Genomic DNA, 22434 nt, shown 5'->3' on the forward strand with positions numbered 1-22434 from the left:
CTTACTCCGCTTTATTGTAGTCTTTTTAAAGATGTATGAAACATTATTTCCTCCCCCCTTCACAACAGTCAGGGCTCTTCCTACCAAAAAAAGCCAAGTCAAGATGTAGTCTCCTTTTCCCTTCCTGCCCATGCAGGGGTAGTGCTTCGACATGCAGCATTTCTCCGAGTCCAGTCTCAACTCCCTGGTACAAGGGACAGAAACACTACAAGAGTGAAAGACTGTGTATTCAGTTTTTCCACCCACCACCAGCAACTTTCCAACATTCATTTTTTCCAGCAACAGCCAACATTCAGCAGTCGAGAAAACAAAAATTGTGAAAAAGAAATGCTCCGTTCAGTTACAATCTGCATAGTTACACTTCAGTCCTCCAAGAACTGGGAGTTATTCACAGAAAGGCTGCTAGTAAGTGCTCCCTTGATGCCTTACAAGTTACAGCTTGGCACTAAAGCACACAAAGTTTGAGTCTGGTAAGCTTTAACATTTAGGTAAGTCTAGGAAATACACACACAGGACACACCACAAAAATGCCTTCAGAAGTTCCAGAGATTGTAGAGATTAGCTATTAAAAATATGTTCTGTTCATGGTATATTTTGGAGGAAGTAATTGGAGCAATACCCTGTTTCCTTCAATAAAGCAACTGTGTGACAATTTTTTACAATTTTACCTTCAGAAAAAACAAAGTTATAATTGCACCATTTTTTTCTTTCATGTTACTTACAATCAGCAACTCTGATGCTTGATTTTAAGTCCCCATATCATAAAATTTAGCATCTCAATCCTGTCTAAAACTATTGCAAAGCATTTCTTGTTCTGAAAATACAGAAATAACTATACAAATAAAAGCACTGTAATTATATACATAACAGCATATTCAAACAAATACAAGACTTCTCATCACTTTATTTAGACACATTTTGCATTTTCGTGGTCAGTTTTGACAGATGGGTGAAAGAAGGTAAGCTGTCCTGCATTCCATTTTCATAATTGTACAGTAAGCCACAGCAGAATACAAGCTGGAGAAAAGTTTAGTCAGCATTTTCCATTAATTGATAGTGACAATACCATTTTGATTTGCTCGCGCTATGCTTATGTACACTAACCCCCTCTGGGAGAGGATTGCAAGTTGAATGTAAGTTACTAGTATGAGCGAATGGCAGGCGGGACACTTGAGCAGTCTTCTTCATTCAAAGTTCTGTCAATCACAGGTCTGTATTTCAAGGTAACCTAAAGTAAAAGAGAACGAAGAACTGTAAGACAAACAAACCTCTTGTATCTAAACAAGACAGCCTAGCTAACAGGAATGACTGAATAATATAGATAACAGAATTACTTAACCTAATTTCTCCATTATTCATTTCCTTCCATAGAAAAAGAACAGTTAGTAACAGTAGGAACAGTAGTGTTCCTACAAGGAACACTTTAAGTTCCCCCAACGTTACCACTGACTGAATTCATTAAAAGCAAAACCTGACCAGAAATGGTATCAGAAGACTACTTCTTTAAAAAGGCCTTTTGGACGAAAGTAAAGTTTTGGCTAGGACTGCTAGTTCCTAGTTCTTTAAGCTAGGAAAGTCTTGGAGATTGAGATCACAATGGATCAGTTAGGAGACTGAACTGTGCCACTATCTTTCTGGCCGCAGCAGCTATTCAGGAAGTGTTCGCACTTGTCCTCAAACTAGCTTCAAGGAAGCTGCAAGCGGGGGAAAGGAAACAAAGAGGATTCAGAGAATGGGATACAAAAAAAAACACTCAGGATTTTTATAGGGTCACATTTCAGTTCTATCTTTGAAATACCATAAAAACTGTATGCTAAACACCAACAACAGGTTTTGCCACCATCAGAACAAGAGAAAAAAGCCTTTGAACTAGCCTGATTCAAGAGGAAAAACAATTCCAGCTGAAATCACAAAGTCACTTCCTAAAGAACAACAGTAGCTTCTCCCAGTTATGCCTACTGTTCAACAACAGAATAGAAGTTCAATTTTTTTTGCTCTAAATACACTAAACTGTATCAGGTACCTCAGAGTGACAATCATTTGCAGTATTATCACAATATCAAGAGCTGTCTCTGAGAGCAGCTGTTTGTTGACAGTGAAAAAGACTCAAGCATCAGTCTCAACGTACCTTCCCAGATGGGACATCCACGTATGAAAGGGTGTGCTTTCTCCAGTGCTCTTCAAATGGCTTCCGCTGTTGGCCTTGGAGCGGCTTAGAATAGTCAAACTCATCTATCCGTACCTAAGGAGAAAATTAGCTTAGTATAGACCAGAAATTGCATCTGCAAATCAGTTTATGACCACATGATTAGTTGCATTCCAATTACAACTGTAATACAATGTGTCTCCTAATAGCCAGAAAGCTTGCCCCTGTCAAACTTTAAAGCCCTTGCTAAGCCTCAGTATTCAAGGTAATGTTCCTTGCACAGAACAATTATTCTGCTTGAAATCCTGTTTATGCATTCATGACCTTATTATTACTGTAGTCCTGGTTTAGACCTCTCTAATCATTGCAATGCACACATGGACCTACTCTTCTCCCAAGACTGTTACACAATGTTGCATGTATTGGTCATTTTACATGTAACAAATAATAACAAGTAAAACAGCAGATGTGACCCCAAACAAACACTATACTAATCTTAACTCAAGACCCTGAAGACTTTACTTTGAAGAAATTACAACTTTTAAATAATCCATCCGAGGACACGTAACAAGGAAACTGAATCCTACGTTCAGGTCACAGAAAATATTTATACCTTATAGTCCTCTCTGGCATGAGCACCCCGGGACTCCTTGCGAGCCTCAGCACCATAAATGGTTTGTAGAGCACAAAGCATCAGGTTTTGCAGTTCAAGGGTCTCCACCAAGTCAGTGTTCCACACAATACCTAGTAAAACATTGAAATACTATAGAAGGTGTTCTACAAACAAGTTATTCCTCAATTTACTTCTGTCCTATTGCTGATAATTAGAATCGAACTAGCCAATGCTCTACCTACTGCAGTCACAGTACTCTGGAATACCGAATTACTCACTACTGCCCGCGAGGCCCAGTAACAATTCCTACACCCTAACAATCGTAATGAGTCTTAGAAAAATTCAGTAGTTCTACCAGGTGTCCCTGTTGCGTGTGTACTACTGAGACAAAATTACACCATAGATTCTTTCCTGCTTTATATCACACCTACAACTCAGTCCCCATACCTCATTTTGGATCACAAGATCTGGCTAGATGGTAGCTCTTTAAGTAGATCCCAGGCAGATCCAGACAACAAGGCTTTCCCTTCCTTCCCACCCTCAGAGAGAGGGGAAAAAACCTGCTAATTATGCAAGCATAATTATACTTCGTTTAAGTATCTCCAAGGTGGACCCAAGTTCACTTATATGAATGTATCTTCATTTTGATCCCTACATTCTAAGCTATCGTAACACTTTCTTTGATGCTTGGTGAGAGCTGTCCAAGAAAGCCAGTTCTACTTTCAGTGTTAGGATACATGTCCAATGGCAGTAGTTGAAGAGAAATACACAACATGAGTGGACGAAAGGTACATCATCAGTTGTACTTAATTAACCAAGTTCTCCTAAGATATTCTGCAAGACATGGCAGTATCTGAATGCAGCACTACCAGCTCAGCTGAAGAACGAAAACTGAGTGTTCAGCCTATTAATAGTCTTGCTATCTTTTTGCAACTCCCTGGCCTTTTCAGAAGATACTTACAAAGTTCATCTTAGTATTTGAGAGTTCTGAGAGAACAGCAGTTAATACCTTATACGGTTAAATCTGATTTCAGTCTCTGCTTCTTTGAAAGAGTACACAACCAGAAAATGACCAGTAAGATCACGTATGTTACTATTACCATGTTTAGCAAGAAGGGCTCTACAAATATTATGAAAGATTCAGAATTGTCAAAGTCTTTGGCCAAAGTTTTAAGAGACACACAAGAAGGTTTACAGAAGGAAAAAAAAAAAAACCAACCACAAAACACCTTTTCCCAGAGAGTATTCTGGCCAAGGTGTATTCTTTGCTATCAAATTACCTCTGTCAAATGTCTTTAGATGAGCCAGATCTCTATAAATTTGGCTAAGTTTTTCACAGCCTTCTTGGAGTACAGAACCAGTACGAAATACAGCAGCATGACTTTGCATTGTCTGCAAGACAGTAGAAGAAAATCAATTTCATATTCTGCATATGCATAATATCCCACACAACTTCATTAGTTCCAACTTCATAGAGAGCTTCATAGAGAGCTGTTTTGACTTCGAACATGTCTGCAGCCTGAAGAAAAATAAAACAACATAGTTCTCTTCACCCCAGAGGAAAGCCCACTCTATTATACAGTGGGTAAACTACCCAAGAGGAGTAACCATGAAGGGAAGAAGAAACTAACAAAACTGATATAGCCTTTACTGTGCACAATCTTCTCACACCGCTTTTTACTTCTGCAAAGCAAATCCTGAAGCGTACTTTGCAAACTGACCAAACGCCCTGTTGCTTGCAGCTTCTCCCACCTTATATTTGAGAGCTTCACCAGGCTTACCTTCTGCATGTTAAGTCGCACTTCTGAAGTTCTTACGGTTCCGTCAGCAAATCGTAATTTGTCAAGATTAGCAACCGACTCTTCACCAGCATTTGGTCTAATGGAGGGAACTGGCTCTCCTAATAAGAAAATTGCAGTAAGGTTAGTAGGTGACTGTTTTTGGTTTCTGGCAGTTTCATAGACTAGCAACTACTAAAAGTCAAATTTGACTTAAAACAGAATCTGTTTTCTTCCTCTCAGTTACAGGTGAACTGTAACTTTCCATACACCTTAAAAACAGAGTTCTCAGTGGACTGTATGAATCACATTGTTTCCTGTGACAGTTAGTAGAGAATTTATAGGTTTGGCTAAATTCTGCTGTTAATTCCTTAAAAACAGCATTTGATGCAAATTATTCTGAACTAAGGAATAAGCTCGTGACTCCTTACCACCTTCTCCTATACTCTCCTTGTCTCCTCACCCCCAAACCTCCCACCCTCTCGGACCTGCTGAAGGACAAGGGACCAGTCAATAAACTTGGCAGTTACATGTGAGCTCTGCATCTTTCTAATACTGGAATCCATGGTGGGTAGTAAATCAAACACAGCATCTTACCAGCATGCTTCCATCTCTCGTGTAGCTTTGCATTCAGACTAACAAAAACCCTCCTGCAACTTCAAACTCAAAGGAGCCACAGAAAGACTAATCCAAATAAATGTTTGCACAAAGCCAGAGCCAATAGGCACCGCTAGATCCAAGCTGATTCCATCAGGAACAACCACTCTGTGCACTTTGTGCAGAGTCAGACTGAAAAAAACAGTCTTATTACTTGGACATTAAGCAATGACAAAACAGATGACTACTTCTGGACTTGAGCTGCTCTGGCAATATAACTGCCTCTCAGTATTTTGTTTGTTGGTTGGGTTTTTCAGCTCAGTAACTGTTGCTGAACCAGATGATTTAAAAACAACATTCAGTAGTGATAATCCACATATAGGGGATGAGATGTTACTATTTTTAGTATCTATCTCTTGTCACTTTAATGTGCAGTCCACTTTATAAATCAACAAGGTGGCAGCAAATTCCACTATACGGAAGTGCCAAGTGTAAGACAGACTACATTTTGATGTAAAGATGCAGTGCAGGATGTAGAGAAGTCAGTCTTCAAGTTTAGTATTCTGTTTTGCTAGTTTGCAAAAAATCTCAACTGTTTTTGCCAATAGCATTGACCCAATTCCAGTTTTAAGAAGATCAACTCACAAAGCAAATGTTAATGACAAGCATTTGCATCGCAAAGAACATGCCTATAAAAAGCATAAACATTGATTTATGCCTTTTCTAACAAATAAGAGTCTATGTCTAACATTCTGAATTTGAATTAGGTAGCAACAACTCTTTGTTGGGCAGAAATTAAATCATAAAGGCAAATGTCTCTAAAAAAGCAAGACAAACTCTGAGGCTTACCAGGCTTGCATGTCTCTGCAATAGTAAGGGCACAAGCACGACCAAAGACCACCAAGTCCAGAAGCGAGTTTGCTCCAAGTCGATTTGCGCCATGGACAGATGCAGAGGCTGCTTCCCCACAAGCATATAAACCAGGTACCACTTTATCCTCACCATTCACATGTGTGATCACCTGTTATTCCAGACACTCATTTAATACTCATTTCTTAAAGAGTTTATAACAGTGTAAACCTCCTTATTTGCAAAGGCCATGTGCATGTAAGGATGAAACACAGCAATCTAAAGTTTTCTCCAACTTTAAAACCATAAGTACCTTAGTTGTAAAGGGTAAGTAATAATACTATGTAAATACAGATGGCACTAAAACCTAAGATTTGTTTAGTTATGGTTATGAAACAGAACCATCTACTTCATTGCAATTCTGCAGCAACCCAGAAAAGCACAGGAAGCAGATCTGATCTGCACACATTTCTCAGGCAAAATTTTTCATTAAAAAAATAACAAGTACAATATACTGAAACAGAAAAATTCAGCTGACACCATCACATTGACTTCTAACTAGTATAAGTTGAAGGAATCCGCTCTAGTGTAGAGATTACATGAGGTACAGAGAATTAATATACAGTAACTTGAGTTACAGATTGTAATAGAGCCCTAGTTTGATCCCTGTTCAACTATATATTATCCTCAACTTCATAAACAGAGAATGGTTGTCAGACATGACAGTAACTTCATTTTAGATGTTCCTTGGAACTTCCATCTCCAGATGGACTGGAAAACATGGCTCAAGTTATTTACAAAAACAAACCAGATTGTGTGTTTTAAGTACTGTGACATCATTATTATAATATTATTATAAAGCTAATGTTATTTGGCATCCTTACATTTATGAACAACATTGTTAATGCTTTTATATTTGGAAAATCATTTCCTATTATCACACTGGGGAAAAAAAAATCCTATTACTTACCTGACCTTTGTAGTTAGTAGGAATACCTCCCATATTATAATGCACAGTAGGCAGAACAGGAATAGGCTCTTTAGTGACATCAACTCCAGCAAATATCATAGCTGTTTCTGAAATTCCTGGGAGACGGGTTGCTAGCTGCTGTGGTGGTAAGTGGTGCAACTGCAAGTATACATGGTCTTTTTCAGGACCACAACCTCTACCAAAAAAAAAAAAAAAGGCAACATTGGAATATGTAACAGGAATTCTGCAAACACCAATAATATTTCTAATCCAATTTATTTCATTTGGGAAAAAAAATAACTTTTCATTTCTTCAAAGGTTATCTGACAAAAATGAGTATCTAGCATAAGAAGACTGGTGAACCTGGCAGAATTCACATGTAGTTTTCACCTCCCAGCTTGCTTTTCACAATAAATTCACAGTATTTTAAGACTTCAAACCACTATATCACTGCAGAAATACGTAAAAATTGAACTATTGTACTGTATGCAGTCTAGTATGATTAAGTATTTATTCTGCAGCTTCATTAAGAGTATTTAACTAACCTTCCTTCACGGATTTCTATGGTCATAGAACGAGACACTACGTCCCTGGAAGCCAGATCCTTAGCAACAGGTGCATATCTCTCCATAAATCTTTCACCTTGACTATTAATTAGAATACCTCCCTCTCCACGGCATCCTTCTGTTATAAGGCAGCCAGCTCCATAGATACCTGTCAAGAAAGAAAATAACCATCAAATGAGATATTCTCTTGGCAGCTTCATAATCAGGATGACCAGGACTGAATAAACAAGGTCTTCTTAAAATAATGCAAACAAGTCACAGGGGTAGATTTTATTCCACCCTAGTCATACCACTAGTAACTGTCCCCCAAGACTGCTCAGAAACAACTATTGTTATTCCCTTCAAACACTTTTTCTGGAAGGTGAGCAAGTTGATTTGGAACACCCGTGGTATCTAAAATATTAGAACTAGAAGAGTTCTGCACCCACCAATATGTAAGGAGACTTTTACAAAGATTTTGTAGACCTTCAGCAATTACTTTGTACAAGATTTTTAAGTAAACCAGAAATTGATTATCTCAAGGCTAGTTTGCTCATCTTCATTCCCTCTTCTCCTGTGCTAAAGCAGTACTGGATGGCTTCAAATTGTGTGGAATGTGAAAGCTTACTCAGTAAGTCTTATTTACCTATAGAGAAGGAAGGCCTACCTGTTAGCCTTCAGCACTGGTCATCATAGGATACAAAAATGCTAACCAATTCATGCACTTGATAATTATGTTAAAAGCTATGGAATTATCAGACAAGCAATGAAGCTTCTTTGACTATAAAAACCTTGGCTAAGTCAAATGAACACTGGATCTCTTTATAACAACTATGCAACACTGTAAAATTAAGTGAACAATTAAAAAAAGTCAACACTTACAAGTTAAAACTGAGCATTTATTTAGCTATAACAAAAAATCTTACTTTTTAGTTTGTAACCATTGTTGTCTGGTTTAGATACTGATCCTGTGCTATAAAACCACAGTCCTCAGTATGTCCCTGTACTTCAACTACTCCACTTCCACAAAAGATTCTAATATATAACTCCCTAACATTTGCATCTATCCCATTGCTCCTGTATCTCATATCAAACCCTTCAATATTTTAATAACAAGAGGAAACATAAGTTTAAGAGGTGAAGTGGTTTCAACTTGGAATTCATAAAACCTGTTAGTTCTCTGAAGACAGCACCTCAAAATATTTAACACTAGTCTATAAATTAGAACAGCTGAGACCTCTCATATCACTGAGTCTTACTCTCAGATTTATATTCCACAGCAGTTGCAGACAAGTCTGAACACCTGTCACAAGCAACTAATGAACTAATGAAGTGCTACAGAAAAGTGCAAACTGACTTGAGAACATTTTAAAACAACAAAAAAATCTGTTGAATTCATTAAAAATAATGTTGCAAGTATTATTTCATATTCTGTACCTGTAGGGTGAAACTGTACAAATTCTAAGTCCTGGCAAGGAAGACCAGCTCGTGTGACCATAGCAGTGCCATCACCCGTACTAGTATGAGCAGACGTACAACTGAAGTAAGTGCGGCCATACCCACTACAGAACACAAAAGTTAACAGAATTAGCAGTCAAAAAAAAAAAAAAAAAAATCACCAGAACACGCCACTCAACTATGATTTTTGCACAATAGTGGAAACAGAGCAGAGGGCTAATATGCAAGATGCATAAGTTTTGCCATCGCCTGTACTAAGTTCAAAAAAAAAAGAAAACAAAATTGATGTTGTCCTGTTATGCTCAACCATATCTGAAAAATGGCAAGTGACATAAGGTCCAAGAAAAAGAATAACAATTTCAAAGCAGGATAGTTAGGTTAGTATCAGAAGTCTTTTTGCCAGATGAAGAGTTACTTCAGAAAATTCTCTCAATCCAAAAGCATTAGACTCCATTTGAACTATTACTAGCAGTTTTATCAAAAATAGCATATAACAATAGCTTAAATCCTCAATATGGTGCTGATTTTATATTCTTAAATTTAAAAATTTAATTGCCCAAAATTGGGTATTAAAAGTGAATTCTTATGCCTAAAATAAACATGTTAGCTTCCAATGTTATTGAGCACTGCAAATACCCCCCATTTCAGGATAAACTCTCAGAAGAAATATCAATCTACGTATTGTATGTACCTCAAAGTACTCAAGTATGAAAACAGCCTCAGCTTTAATAAAGTCAAATTATATAGGCAACCAAACTCAATAGTTTGCTATGCAAGATATTTATAAACATATCTGTCATACTGAAACAGATAAGAGACTGTTGCTGCTTATCGCTGTCTAATGCATATAGCATTCTAATAAAGGTACACAAACTTTTGCAACCAAGTAATGTTAAGTTACACTCATCCAATAATTTCATCCTACAACCATCAGACTTACAATCTTGGTATCTTAATGTAATAGCTTCTCCCAAATTCTGAAAAGAGTTGTTTCCTACAGGAGACTCTGAATGCTACAGAAATATACACGCTGGTAGCATTGCAACAATGTCTGCTTTAAACAGCACATTTTAAAAATCTCGGGCCATTTGGATCACACGTACTGCTTTTACACGTTTCATCTTTACGTCATTGTTCTAGAATTCAAAGTTAGACCTCATATTAAATTCATACTTGGTCACAAACTTAATAAAAGCCTTCTTTCAGAGGGAACGACTGAATTCAGTTATATCACTTTTGATCAAAGTGGGGAAAAAAGATGAACATACAAATTACGTTTTTCAAGCCAACGTGTCATCTCTACACTGTGGATTCAAATACATGTACAAACGCACAGACTTCCAACTAGCAGCACTCTGAAGTTTCTGTCCTTCACCATAAACATTACATTACCCAGTGGCAATGACAGTGTTCTTTGCTCTAAAACGGTGTATAGTGCCATCTTCTATGCAAAGGGCAATAACACCACGACATTCTCCATTTTCCATAAGTAGGTCCAAGGCAAAATATTCAACGAAGTAGCTTGTATCATATCTTAGAGACTGGAAGAAAATAAAAAAGGAACTTTAAGAAAAATCCAGAAACTGAAGCAACCTCTCTTCAAAACTGTCAATGCATATGGGCTGTATCAGGATAAAAGCCACCCCTACCAAATCTCAGGGAAGCCAGCTTCCTCACAAATCTTTACAAAAATTTGCTAATTAATCCATTCTAGCTTAAAGAGATACAATTAGCTACCAAACCACTTAATTCTGAGTAGTCATAGCTAGTCAGCATGGCTTCTTATTTCCCTCTACATTTGGCAACACGTTAGTCAGCTGCAGTGCTTGATACATGTACAAGCGCGTTTTACTTAACCTCTCTCAGAGAAGCGGAACACATCTATACCAGCAGAAGCAGCGGGCATCAAGTCAAAACATTCTTTCATGCCCTCAGGGATCAGACCAGTGTTTGGCAGCACTGAGCATTTGTATTGCAGCAGCACGTATAGTGTGAACCTGAAGGAGAGCAATTACCTAGCTACTAAGTAAATAAAAAAAAAAAACATTAGCTACTGGCTACTTAATTTCAGGTTTCAGGTAGCTTACTACCATTTTAAAATAACCAAATCTTTCTTCCATTATGGTTTGTAGAATAGATAGGAACAGGTGCTGCAACACTAGTCACTTACTTGCCATAGGGCAAGCTTAGAAACGCGCAGTAGGCCTTCATGCATTTATATCTCTTGTTTCTCCCTGCTCCCTGTTTGAAGATGAGTGAAAGAAAATGCTGCCTTGTACCTCTTTTCAGAGCTCCACAATGCTGCCACGTCTTATTTTTTGAAAAAAAGTTTTTTGGGGATGGTTTACATAAATTCTCTTTGGGTCTAGTTAACAGACACAAAAGTATTAACAGTGAAGAACTACTACAGACCACAAAGCTAACAGTGTAGACCAATTAACATCTGTTGTCTTCACGAGAGCCATTATAGTTGTGATCTTTCAATTTATTCTATTACTGCATACTCCTGATGAAAAACAAGCATCACCTAGGCTACATCCTTCCACATTGCCTCAGGAAGGAAGGAAATCCAGAACTGTTATCAGTCATCCCCTTGGATTCCCCATTCATATGTGAACAGCTACACATTTCATTCTGCCCCCCCATCCCACCCCCAAAATCCAGGGGAAAAGGAAAAAAAAAAAGTCATTAATTGCGAACACAAAAACCCAAACCAAGTTTACTTCACAGCTGCTTACCCTGCCATACAGTGTATGTAACAGCGAGTGTCCTGTCCTGTCTGCAACACAACAGCATCTGTGAGCCTGTCCTCCCTTTCCAAACTGAAGACTCTGTCCACCAAATGCACGCTGATAGATTTTTCCTTCTTCAGTTCTGCTGAATGGCATCCCGTAATTTTCCAGCTGTTGAACCCAAATACAAACAAACTCTTGTGCATAACAATCCAACAAGTTATTTTACTATGTTCCTAGAAAGAAGATCTCTTTGGAAGCTAGTCTGTGTTATAATTACTTAGAACCGACATCAGTTCCAGTGAGTCTCACCTCTATCACCGCAGCTGGGGCTTGCTCGGTCATGTAGTGTATGGCATCCTGGTCACCCAGCCAATCAGACCCTTTCACTGTGTCATAGAAATGCCACCTCCAGTTATCGTCCTCCATGTTTCCCAGAGCAGCATTGATCCCTCCCTGAAAATGAAAATCCATCATAGTTAATATATTATTATATATCATATTTAAATATACTATTAAATATATATTAATATATAATATTTATAATAATATAAAATTATATAATATTATCAATAATATAATATTACATATTGTTTAATAATGTAATTAAATATATAAATATATTATATTATTAAATATATATTAATATCTTATTATATATTATATTACTGAAGTACAGTTTTAGTAGGTTTTCCTCATTTCTGTTAAATATCACATACCATTTACGCCTCTGTGTACAAGAAATACAGTAAAGTCAGATTTAACGTGGCTGTGAAAAACCTGTGCAATTTATCACAATGGTTCTTGTCTTGTCTTGTTTTGTGTAACACAATGAATTGCAAAGTTACATTGAATGCAGTGAAAAAGCACCGAATAGAATCTAAACATATATTACCCTCCACAATAGTTTCAACTAAATATGCAATATTTATAAAGGAAGCCTGGCCTTGAAACGTGATGTTCATATGCATAACCAAACCAGCTTTCTGATGGCAGGCACTTTTTAAACATTTGTTCTACTTCATTTCTCACCTGTGCAGCAACAGTATGAGATCTGGTGGGAAACAGCTTTGTAACACATGCTGTATTAAATCCAGCCTCTGACAAACCAAATGCAGCCCGCAGACCTGCTCCTCCTGCACCCACAACAACTGCATCAAATTCATGGTCCACTACTGGATATTGTGTAGAAATCTGGAAAAACAGATCAGTTTGTTATGATCACAAACATTTCAAGCTAGATCAAACTTAAGTTTCATGGAGACACAAGCAGTACAGGTTTAATGTCCTTAATAGACTCGTGCAGCAAATGCTACATCTGTTAGGCACTTGGGTGGAAACTATCATTAAAAAAAAGCCATGCATTTCAGCAACTCAGTCATCAGGTACTTCAACACAGCACTCCCCTCAAGGCCAAGTTGTTTCATGTCTCTCAAGCATTACGTATGTTATCTAATCTGTTACTTAAGATATAAAGAAGTACAAACATACCGAATCAGAAACCTTCATAGAAGCATTTTTCTTTCCATAGACTGTGAAGTGTAAGTTGCGTGCAAGAGTCTGGCATGCCGCTGGCCACTAAGGAAAGAAGTCAAGACAACCATTACAGAACAAGTGTTTCCACAAGGAAGACTTCCAGCATTCTCGACTACCCTGCATTTATAACAAACCTTTACTTACCACCGATACCACAAATACAAGAATATTGTATCAATATATTTTAGAGCTACATCCAATGACGTTCTGGCTTTCCTATATTCATACCCAGAAACAAAAAAGAAAAAATAAAACTGGATGAGAGAACAGCCTGCAAGTAACAGGGTATCACAGACTACCTGTTATTTACCTCACTAACACTAACCAGTCTCTCAGACCTATCTGAGGCTGCACTGACAGAAGATGTTTGCAACTAATGCTGTAGTATTCTTGCATCTTTTTCATAAGTAACCAAAGATGAAGACAACTTTATAGGAACCACAGGAATTAATGGAAAATACCTCTCCTGTCAAGCAATCCCCAGAATTTCAATTACTTCAAGTGGTCAAGAGCAATGAAGATAAAAAAAAAATTAGGTGGTAGGGAAAGCTGTTCCAGCTCATCGTTGCTTCAAAAGTCAGAGATATTTCTTTTGTTCTCATTCTCTATTAATTAGTGACCAATTTAAAACCATTTATTAGCACCTAAACAAAGCACAAGAGCACAGTTTTCCACTTCTGTAATGTTATTCCCTCTCCCCTGGCATGTTCAAAACCAAAACAAAAAACCCCAGCACCCAAACCTACCCAGTATCCAGTTTTTGTTTTGATAGGTTAAAACAATCAGAATTTTAGTCTCCACCATATAAATCTCCAGTCTCGGAACATGGTATCCCTTCTTTACACCATTCAGAAAAAATACACCTAACTCAGCAGTCTGCTTGATGAGAAGAGCAACAAAAAGCCATACTAGTGACCTGTGCAGTGATATCAGCACTCCCCTATTTGAAATATATCCTAAAATGCACTGGAGTGATATTTACCTTTTCCAGCAACTGTTATATTCATGGTTCAATCGCCCTATAATATACTAACAAGCGGGTCTTCCCTCCCAAGTGAACTACAGTACATTTTCCTCAACCTAGTTTTATCATCACTCATACTAGTTTCCTCAAATTATCTTCTTGCATAACAGTGAATCTCTAATGTGTCATTGTATTTGCTAAAACACTTCTGGTTTTTACAGCCATTGTTAAATAAGATCAGTCTTAACAGCTATTCGTAAGGAGTTCTAATAGTACCCTCCTCCAGGCAGTTACTCTCCCCTTTCCACCCTGCTGTTATCATGCTTTGGGGCAATTCCATGCCCCTCTTAATTCCTGTATTAATCATCTTCATTAATATTTCACATACAGAATCAGATCAACTAGTTCACCGACAGCCAGATGAAACCTAAGTATCAGATGTAATTTATCTGCAGAACAGCTCTCCCAACTATCACACCTCAAGCTAAAATGTGGTGTCCTCTCTGTAGCAAAACTGCTTTCATGGGCCTGGGTGCAACTGAAGTTAGACTAGCAGAACTCTGACACAGCAGGCTACACTGCACACTCTAAATGTAGCAGCCATGCATTCTATAGCATATACTACTACTGCTTGTTTCCAAAATGTTGTTCCAGCAACAGTACAGCTCTTTTTACTGCAATAAATTATTTCTCATAGGTGAGCAACAATACATTTGGTTATTGCATAAAGCAATTCAAATAAAATCTTTATGTAAAGACAGCACACAACAAACAGGTTTGTTCATACTTAGTATTGCTTAAATAAAGTGCAAATGACTGAGGGGGAAAAAACAACACCAAAAAAAAAAAACAAACCCAAGAGCTATAAACTGGTTATGCCCTAAAGCCCCAAAAGAAACTGACACATTTTTTTTTCCTCCCCTCAGGGTAAACAGCCTGCTGCAATCTCCAGTCAGAATTCTGCTACAATGCCTTGCAACTGATTGCTTTTCAAAAAACTTTGTTAATTTCTGAAGTTGCTAAACAGTTATCAAACATATTTGACATCAGAGGACTCTGGAAATCTACTATGAAAAACCAAAACCTCACAACCACACAACTGTTTAGCAGATCGCTTTTCTTTTCACATCTAAGCTTCTGCAAAAGTTTTCAGAATCACTATTCCCATCCACATACACTTTTTTGTTAAAGCTATACATAAGAATTTCTGCTGCCACCAAGTTTAGTTCAGAACGAATCTGAAGGAAAGTCCACAAAGCAGAAAAAGATGTTACACTAAATTTGAAGGAAACACTGATCACACTAATCCTGAATTGTTATGCTACCAGGAACACCATGTCCCTTATGAAATTAAAGGTCCAATCAGGGCCAGTCCACTGCTATCTAAAACATAATGACGCTCTTCAAACCTTTCTCCCTCTCAGTAGCTTGGTCTTTTCTGCACTTGCTTTATAAGACAGGGACAACTACAGCTGCATTTACACGGTCCTTTTCCCACGCATTGATCTCTCATAATACCAACCTCATTATGGACACACACAGCAAGAACAGTGGAAAGAAACTGAAAACGCCCACTTCACCGGGGAGAAAAACAAAGCCTTCACTAAGGACCGCTTACAGATCAGCTAAAGCAGAACTGTCAAACCTTTAAGCAGCACGTCCTGCAAACAACTGCTAGCCAGATTTAAGCAACGTGCAGATATCCGCCAGCTGCCCACGCAGGTCCCGAAGGAGCCAGCAGTAAGCTTTCCACCCAGGTGCTGGGACTGGAAGGTGCTGCATCTGCCAGACTCTTTCAGGGCTTTTCCCCAGCACAGCCCGTACCCGCCGCCTTCCTCTGTCCCTCAGGTAGCCTGCTCACGGCCTACGGCTACGGCACTCGCTTCCCGAGCCGGGAGGAGCAGCCTGCCACGCCCGCAGCCAGCTACCTCCCGGTAACCTGCCCCAGGAGCCAAAAAGCAAGGACGAGTCCGCACCGAAAAAACAACCGGAGGGACCGAGCCTGCGAGGGGGCACTCGGCCCCGCGCGGCCCTCGCTGCCCCGCTCCCGCAGCCCCGCCCGCGGCTCCCCGCCCCGGGGCGGGTGCTCCCCGGCCAAGGTCACGGGGGAGATAGCGGGTACGAGCCGCCGCCGGCCGCCCGCACCACACCGCGGGTGAGGGCGGGCAGGGCCGGGGCCGGCCGCTCTCCCCCGCCGCAGCTGAGGGGAGGGAAGGGAGACGCGCGGGGTCCCAGGCCCAGCAGGCCCCTCTCCCTCCTGCAGGGACTTCTCCGCGACAGCCCCGCGGCCCAAGCCTTTCCCCTCCGCCGGGACGCCGGCGGGAGGGCAGGGCGCAGTGGGCCAAGGACAGGCACTCACCGACCGCGCCGCTAGCCGCAGCCAACGCTTGGCCAAGCTCCGCGAAGCCGCTACCGTCGCCGCCATTTCGCACGGATCCGGCGGGGCGAACAAGGGCGCGTGCGCAAGGCCGCCGCTAACGGCGCCGTTACCCGCACGGCCCGGTGGGAGAGACCAATTGTGCTGGGAGGGGGGGAGTCACGGGCTGAGTGCGTGCGTGCTTGCATGCGGCGTACCCCCCTCAAACCTTCCCCTCGTCCCACCACCTGAGCGGGCTGGGACGGGGCCAGGCGACCGGCAGCCCTTAGGAGTCGGGAGAGTCCGTTTGCTGTCCGTTCCCACCCCCACCCCCCGGGCTCTCCCCCTCTTTCTCTAATGGGCTCGCCCGGGAGGGGGCGGGTCCGGCAGGTAAGCGACAGCGACAGCGCTCCGCCGCGGCTCCGCGCTCCCGTGCTGGTACGTGCTGCCCCGCTCCGCGCCCTGCTTTGGGCTGCCGGCGGCGGGGTCGGGGCCTGCGCCGCAGAGGGACCTGGAGGCTTTGGGGGCGGCGGCAACATGAGCTAACGTGCCGCCGGCCGGGGGAGGGGGTGGGCAGTGACAGCGGCAGCGCCGAGGCCCGGCGGCTGTTACGGGGCAGGCCGAGGAGCCTCTCGCTGGACGAAAGCGTGTCCGTGAGAAGTTCCCAAGTAACGGGGCCGCCGTTTGAGGGTCTCGGGCAGAAATACCTGTGCCGGAGCCAGCTGCGGTCCCGGTGCGGGGGTGGGTGCGGGAGCGGCCCTGCTCCAGTGCGTGCCGGCAAGGCCGTGTTTCTCTCCCGTAAATCCCAGGTGCCTTCATGAATAATTTAAATGACCCTCCCAACTGGAACATCCTGCCAAATCAACGGGAGCCCGGGGATGATGGCAGCAGATGGAACTACGCCTTGCTGGTCCCCATGCTGGGCTTGGCCGCCTTCCGTAAGTAGCGCCCAGGCCTGTGGGCTGGAGCTGGAGTGCGTGGCTGGGCCCAGGCGCCTCACCCGTCAGCCAGAGGGGAAGCTGTACAGTGATACAGCGATACCCCATCTAGGCATTTCCTCTGTCTGCGTCAATTTATAACGTTATAAACGGTAAGCACTGTTTATAGCGTTAAGGCGGCGGCCGTTTTTTCACACATGGAGTTGAATCCGTGTTTACTAAGCTCCAATTTACAAAGCTCTTCAGAAGAGTGGTCATACGTGCTAGAGAGCCCACAGGTAACAACCCAAGGAGCTGCTGATGTATATCGCTGCTGATGTATATCTATTTACTGGACCTGAAAAGTTCTCAATGCAGTTCCTGCATTGGAAGCCTCCAGTTTGTTTCACTGTAACTTTATTTTCCTTCTTTAATCCAAGAAGTGTATGTAATAGCAATAAAACACTAGGGGAGATTTTACTTCAAGGGAAACATGATCATTTGAAGTGACTTACTGTGAAACATGGACCCACAGAAATACATTTTGTGGGACGTGTGAATAGGAGCGAATATCACTGGGGAGGGCAGGAAAGAAAGTTTTTTACCACTTAATATCTTCTTTAGAGGCATAGTTAATCAATCATACCCATCAATGTTATATGTGTTATACTCATGTCTGAAGTCTCATTTATATATGATAGGTTGGATCTGGACCAGAGAATGTCAAAAAGAAATAGAAAGAGAAAAAAAAGAATATTATAAAAAACATTCATCATTACAAAAAGACCTGGAAGCCAAATACCGGGATATAATCACAGAAAATCGTCGCACAGTTGCTCATTTGGAGTTGGAGCTTGAAAAGGAACGCAACAGAACCCTGAGTTACCGTGAAGCCCTCGTGTCCCAGAGTCGCAAACTAGTAGAAGAAAGAAGAATCCTAGAACAGGAGCAGGAGAAGTTAGAGCGAGAAAAACAAGTCCTTTTGCACTCAGGAGCAGCAGGTAACCTGTACCAAAGTTGTCTGGCAAAGGAAGAAGAGTGGCAAAAGAGAGCCAATATATTACTAAAAGAATTTGAAGAGGGACTTAAAGAAAGACAGGACATCTACTGCAGTCTTGTTGTACCCAGAAGCCAGAGACTAGAAATAGAGAAAAATCTGCTAGTTAAAGCAGCAACTGATCCTGTTGCTATGGCTCTACATATGGAAAGTGGCTTAAAAGATATTTTCAAACATGATAACTACTGTGGCAATCTGCTGAACAGAAACAAAAGTCAAAATGGAAGACTTATGTGGCTCTATCTGAGATATTGGGAACTAGCTATTGAACTACAGAAGTTCAAGAGGGCAGAAAAGGCCATGTTAGGAAAACGATAAGAAGGGGAAGTAATGGGATTTCATGTGATCCACCGTGCATAGTAGGGACAGTCACAGTTGTAGTCTGGAGCTGTTAAATTCTCCTACTGTGTTCCCATTTCTCCTCGTCATTGCACTTGTATTTGCATGGGAGATGTGCAATGTTGGTGCCTTTCCTTTCACTCTCCAACAACAGATGCTCCAGTGAGCTATGCATGCTCCTAAACTCTGTGAGTGTGTTTGTATTGCAGACTGCAGTGTAGTACAGAGATACGCCAGCTTCCATAGGTATCTGAAGCAGCAAAACAGAACTCTGTTTTGAGTGATTTACTTCGTTGACGGTCATACTCCATCAACAGAGACGTGTGGTTTGTCTCCCCCAAGTCGGGTAGCACATTGTGTTCCTTATCCCTGATGTTTTACCTGGTGTGTCTCAATGTTACCTTTTCTTTATTTTTTTATTTTTTAAAATGTTTATTTAAGCAGGACCGATTTGGAGGCAGATGTTTGGAAGAGACTATGTTTGAGCAAACTTCTTGTCACATAAGTCCTACGTGTGTATACGTACGTTTATATAAATATATTTATGTGTGAATGTATGCGTGTATAAATGTACGTATTAGTATTCTGAGTGGGGGAATAGTTAATCATGTTTCAAATTAATCAGTCTTGCATTGTCTTCCAACTTAATACACAAATAGTACTTTAGGAAGGAAACATCCAAAAGATGCTAATTAAAATAACACATAAAGAAACAGATTGATGAAAGTCTCATTGGAGGTAGGAATCCATGCTTGAATACTAGGGAGTGTGTAAACTCGAAGTTATATTCTCATCATACTGGAAGTATGTTAAGAATACTTACATTTTTGTCTCAGTCAGGGTTTTAGCTGTAACCCAACGGTGTGCCTCCATTATAGACGTCACTGTGCTTCTGCCTCTGCATCCCAATGCACTGGCTGCTACCTGGTTAGCTTGCAGGAACCTCTGTGGGTTACAGCCATTGCACTTGGCTCTGTTCCTTGGACAGGCCCTGTTTGTTACTCACAGATAGGAACCTAAATGCAGCCTGCAATGGTAGCCACTACCTCTCTCCCTGACTGTCTCAGTTCTCCCAGAACTGAAGGATGCTTTTCCACGACTCTTAGATTTTGAGCTTATGGTTCACCACTTCACGTACATGTGACCATGAAAGCCTACAAATGTACAAGCTTTGCAATCTTTTAAGAAAGGGGGCTTTTTGCTTTAGTTAGCACAGTAAAATAAACAGATTCAGATATTTAAAAAAAAATACCCCAGTGCATTTCCATGCTTGAAATCCCTTAAAACTTGGCATATTTGGGTCCCTGTAGCCATAGAAACCACCTTTATTTTCAAATGTGCCATGTGTTTTGGAGAACAACTTTTTTCTTGCTTCTTTCTAATCCAGCCTTAGACCTCAAAGGGGCAGCGTTTGCCCTTTTGTTTATGACATCTGGTCTTCTCTGTTGCTTGACTTTGATTAGTGTTGGTAAGTTCTCAGTTCTTTAATTAGCAGTTCTTTATTTGCTGAGGGCTAGACTTGACAAACATGTTTGCTCTGGGCAATCAGCTACTGCATGGCCCAGAAGCAATCCAGCTAAGTGAATGCCCATCCAATTTTAACAGAGAACTCCGGCAGATGTGGGTTTTTCTTTTATTATTTCCTTCTGGTTTCATTTCAGTCTGGGCATAGAAGACAGCAGATAAATCTTTTGAAGTAACGTGTGCAACCTAATCCAGTTACTCAGCAAAAATATCTAACATGAAACAAAATTCTTAAACAGTATATGTTTCACAGCTATTCAGTTTTCCAGTTGTGATTTTGCTCACCTTGGTGGTGCTAATTATAGTTGTATTGATTTATTAGTCTCTTATGTATTGATTTTTTTTTTTTAATTTTTTAAAATAAAGTTGGCAGACAGACATGGGAAAAAAAAAAAAAAGAGATACTATCACAGACACCAGAAAGGCCAAAATTTGTCTGGATGCCATGCATGTGCGGGTTGGGAGATGGGAATGCAATTGAGTTACTACTGGTGTGTGACAGCCTGAGCCAAGCTGCTGTAGGTGGCCATATGCACATGCCCTAATTGCCCAGTAGAACAAATTAGTTTGAACAACTAATTACCCTGTGTGTAATTCCTCCAGGATGCGAAAAGTGTCTCACCACACAGCTGTGGTGCATTTCCTGTGTACCTACAGGCAGTTAAGCAACTCAGCTGACAAACAACACTCAGTGAATCAATGCCTGTGTATTTAAGACTCATGCCTTGACTTTGTACCTGTTCGCTAGTTCTTAATATTAAAAGATCAAACATTTTATGCTTATTCAGTTTTTTCGTAGTTTGTCACTGACATCACTCAAAATGTTTAAACAAAATGTAATCTGGAGGGTAAAATATTTTTTCAGTATAAATATGTAAGTTGAAGCATAATATGCTCGATTGTACAGGGTTAGATGTAATATAATAAATGTTTGATACTTGCTTTCACTTCTTTAGAAGTGTAAACTATTTGTGCAACTAATGGTTGAACTATTGTTCATGGACCCTTTGCAGATCAGTATATTAAGACTGAAGAGTTATTTGACGAGGATTTTTAAAAATGTGTAACTGGTTTAGAAGCACCGGTCCTGTTACTTTCTACCAAAACTCACGTTTGTTGGTGTGTTACGTATTTTTGAAACATTCCCCCTTTGCAGGTTGTTGCTGAAAGTTCTTTTGTGAGCTTTATCTTGCCCAACAGCTATTGTTCTGGATTGGTTATTTGTTTGGAAATGCCCATATATATGTAGAATGGAAGAATAATTTGTTTTCAAAATATTTGATGAATTTTTTTGGTTATGAAAATGGTCACTCACCTGTTAAACAAACAATAAAAATTAATAAACACCCTTACATATTTCTGCAATGTTTTGTAACTTGGGCAAGATGGGTGGGAGGAGTGGAATTTGCTATTTTATTCCAACTTTCTAAGCAAACAGCGTAATTTTAAGGTTTTACAAACTGGACCATTTTTAAATTGGCATGTAAAAGGTTTTGGTCTTCATGCTGAGAAGAGAATATATTGGAAAGTTTTTTTCTTTCTTAGGAAAGAACAGCATTTTTAAACAGGTAAGTGCACCAGCTTTAACTAAAGATGAGTGATTGAAGATGACCATCCCACTGAAAGACTAGGGTAATTCCTTCTGTCTGTTACGTAGGGTATTCTGCCTTCTTCCAGAATGTCTCATTCTGCATGTCAGCTCCTTTTCATTTCCCAGTGTGGATTTTCTCATTTTCCTGCTCTGTGAAGAAGTACAATGCAGCTGCTTTAGGACAGTGTTCAGACACTCTGGGAGTCCTTGTTCCCTTCATAAAAGATCCTTAATCTCTTTGTATGTGACACAGTCCTTCCCATTTATTCATCCCTCACCTTCCCATGGAGAATGCCGTCCTTGTGAAATACTAAAAATTAAGAGTACAACTTGTTATCAAACTGAGAGCAAGAGCTGGTATTTGTTATTATATCTTCAGATTTGTTACTATAACTTCAGTTTAAAATTACCACACTGTTGAAGTCTTGGAGTTTGGGATTTCTTTTTAATGCATATGTTGTT

General features: G+C 40.4%; 2 protein-coding genes across 3 annotated transcripts; one reads left to right on the plus strand and one right to left on the minus strand.

Annotated features, from left to right (window-relative positions):
- Nucleotides 1-884: 884 nt before the first annotated feature.
- SDHA (succinate dehydrogenase complex flavoprotein subunit A) lies at nucleotides 885-16668 on the minus strand. Its single transcript, XM_068395811.1, has 15 exons — nucleotides 16548-16668; nucleotides 13180-13266; nucleotides 12721-12882; nucleotides 12001-12144; nucleotides 11695-11859; nucleotides 10349-10497; nucleotides 8936-9060; nucleotides 7499-7667; nucleotides 6954-7149; nucleotides 5984-6155; nucleotides 4541-4659; nucleotides 4040-4151; nucleotides 2760-2890; nucleotides 2129-2242; nucleotides 885-1228 (listed from the first exon to the last, which is right to left on the minus strand). Exons 1-15 carry the CDS (start codon nucleotides 16611-16613, stop codon nucleotides 1142-1144), a joined length of 1998 nt encoding a protein of 665 aa, XP_068251912.1. The 5' UTR covers nucleotides 16614-16668; the 3' UTR covers nucleotides 885-1141.
- A 56-nt stretch (nucleotides 16669-16724) lies between these two features.
- CCDC127 (coiled-coil domain containing 127) lies at nucleotides 16725-21737 on the plus strand. 2 transcript variants are annotated; one of them, XM_068395813.1, is made up of 3 exons: nucleotides 16725-16934; nucleotides 17354-17482; nucleotides 18163-21737. In XM_068395813.1, exons 2-3 carry the CDS (start codon nucleotides 17362-17364, stop codon nucleotides 18834-18836), a joined length of 795 nt encoding a protein of 264 aa, XP_068251914.1. In that variant the 5' UTR covers nucleotides 16725-16934; nucleotides 17354-17361; the 3' UTR covers nucleotides 18837-21737. The 2 variants fall into 2 exon arrangements, with proteins under 2 accessions (XP_068251914.1, XP_068251913.1); XM_068395812.1 differs by lacking the exon at nucleotides 16725-16934 and adding an exon at nucleotides 16939-16982.
- Nucleotides 21738-22434: the final 697 nt, after the last annotated feature.

This window comes from Nyctibius grandis, chromosome 3, assembly GCF_013368605.1.
Source record: "Nyctibius grandis isolate bNycGra1 chromosome 3, bNycGra1.pri, whole genome shotgun sequence".
Lineage (NCBI taxonomy): Eukaryota > Metazoa > Chordata > Aves > Nyctibiiformes > Nyctibiidae > Nyctibius > Nyctibius grandis.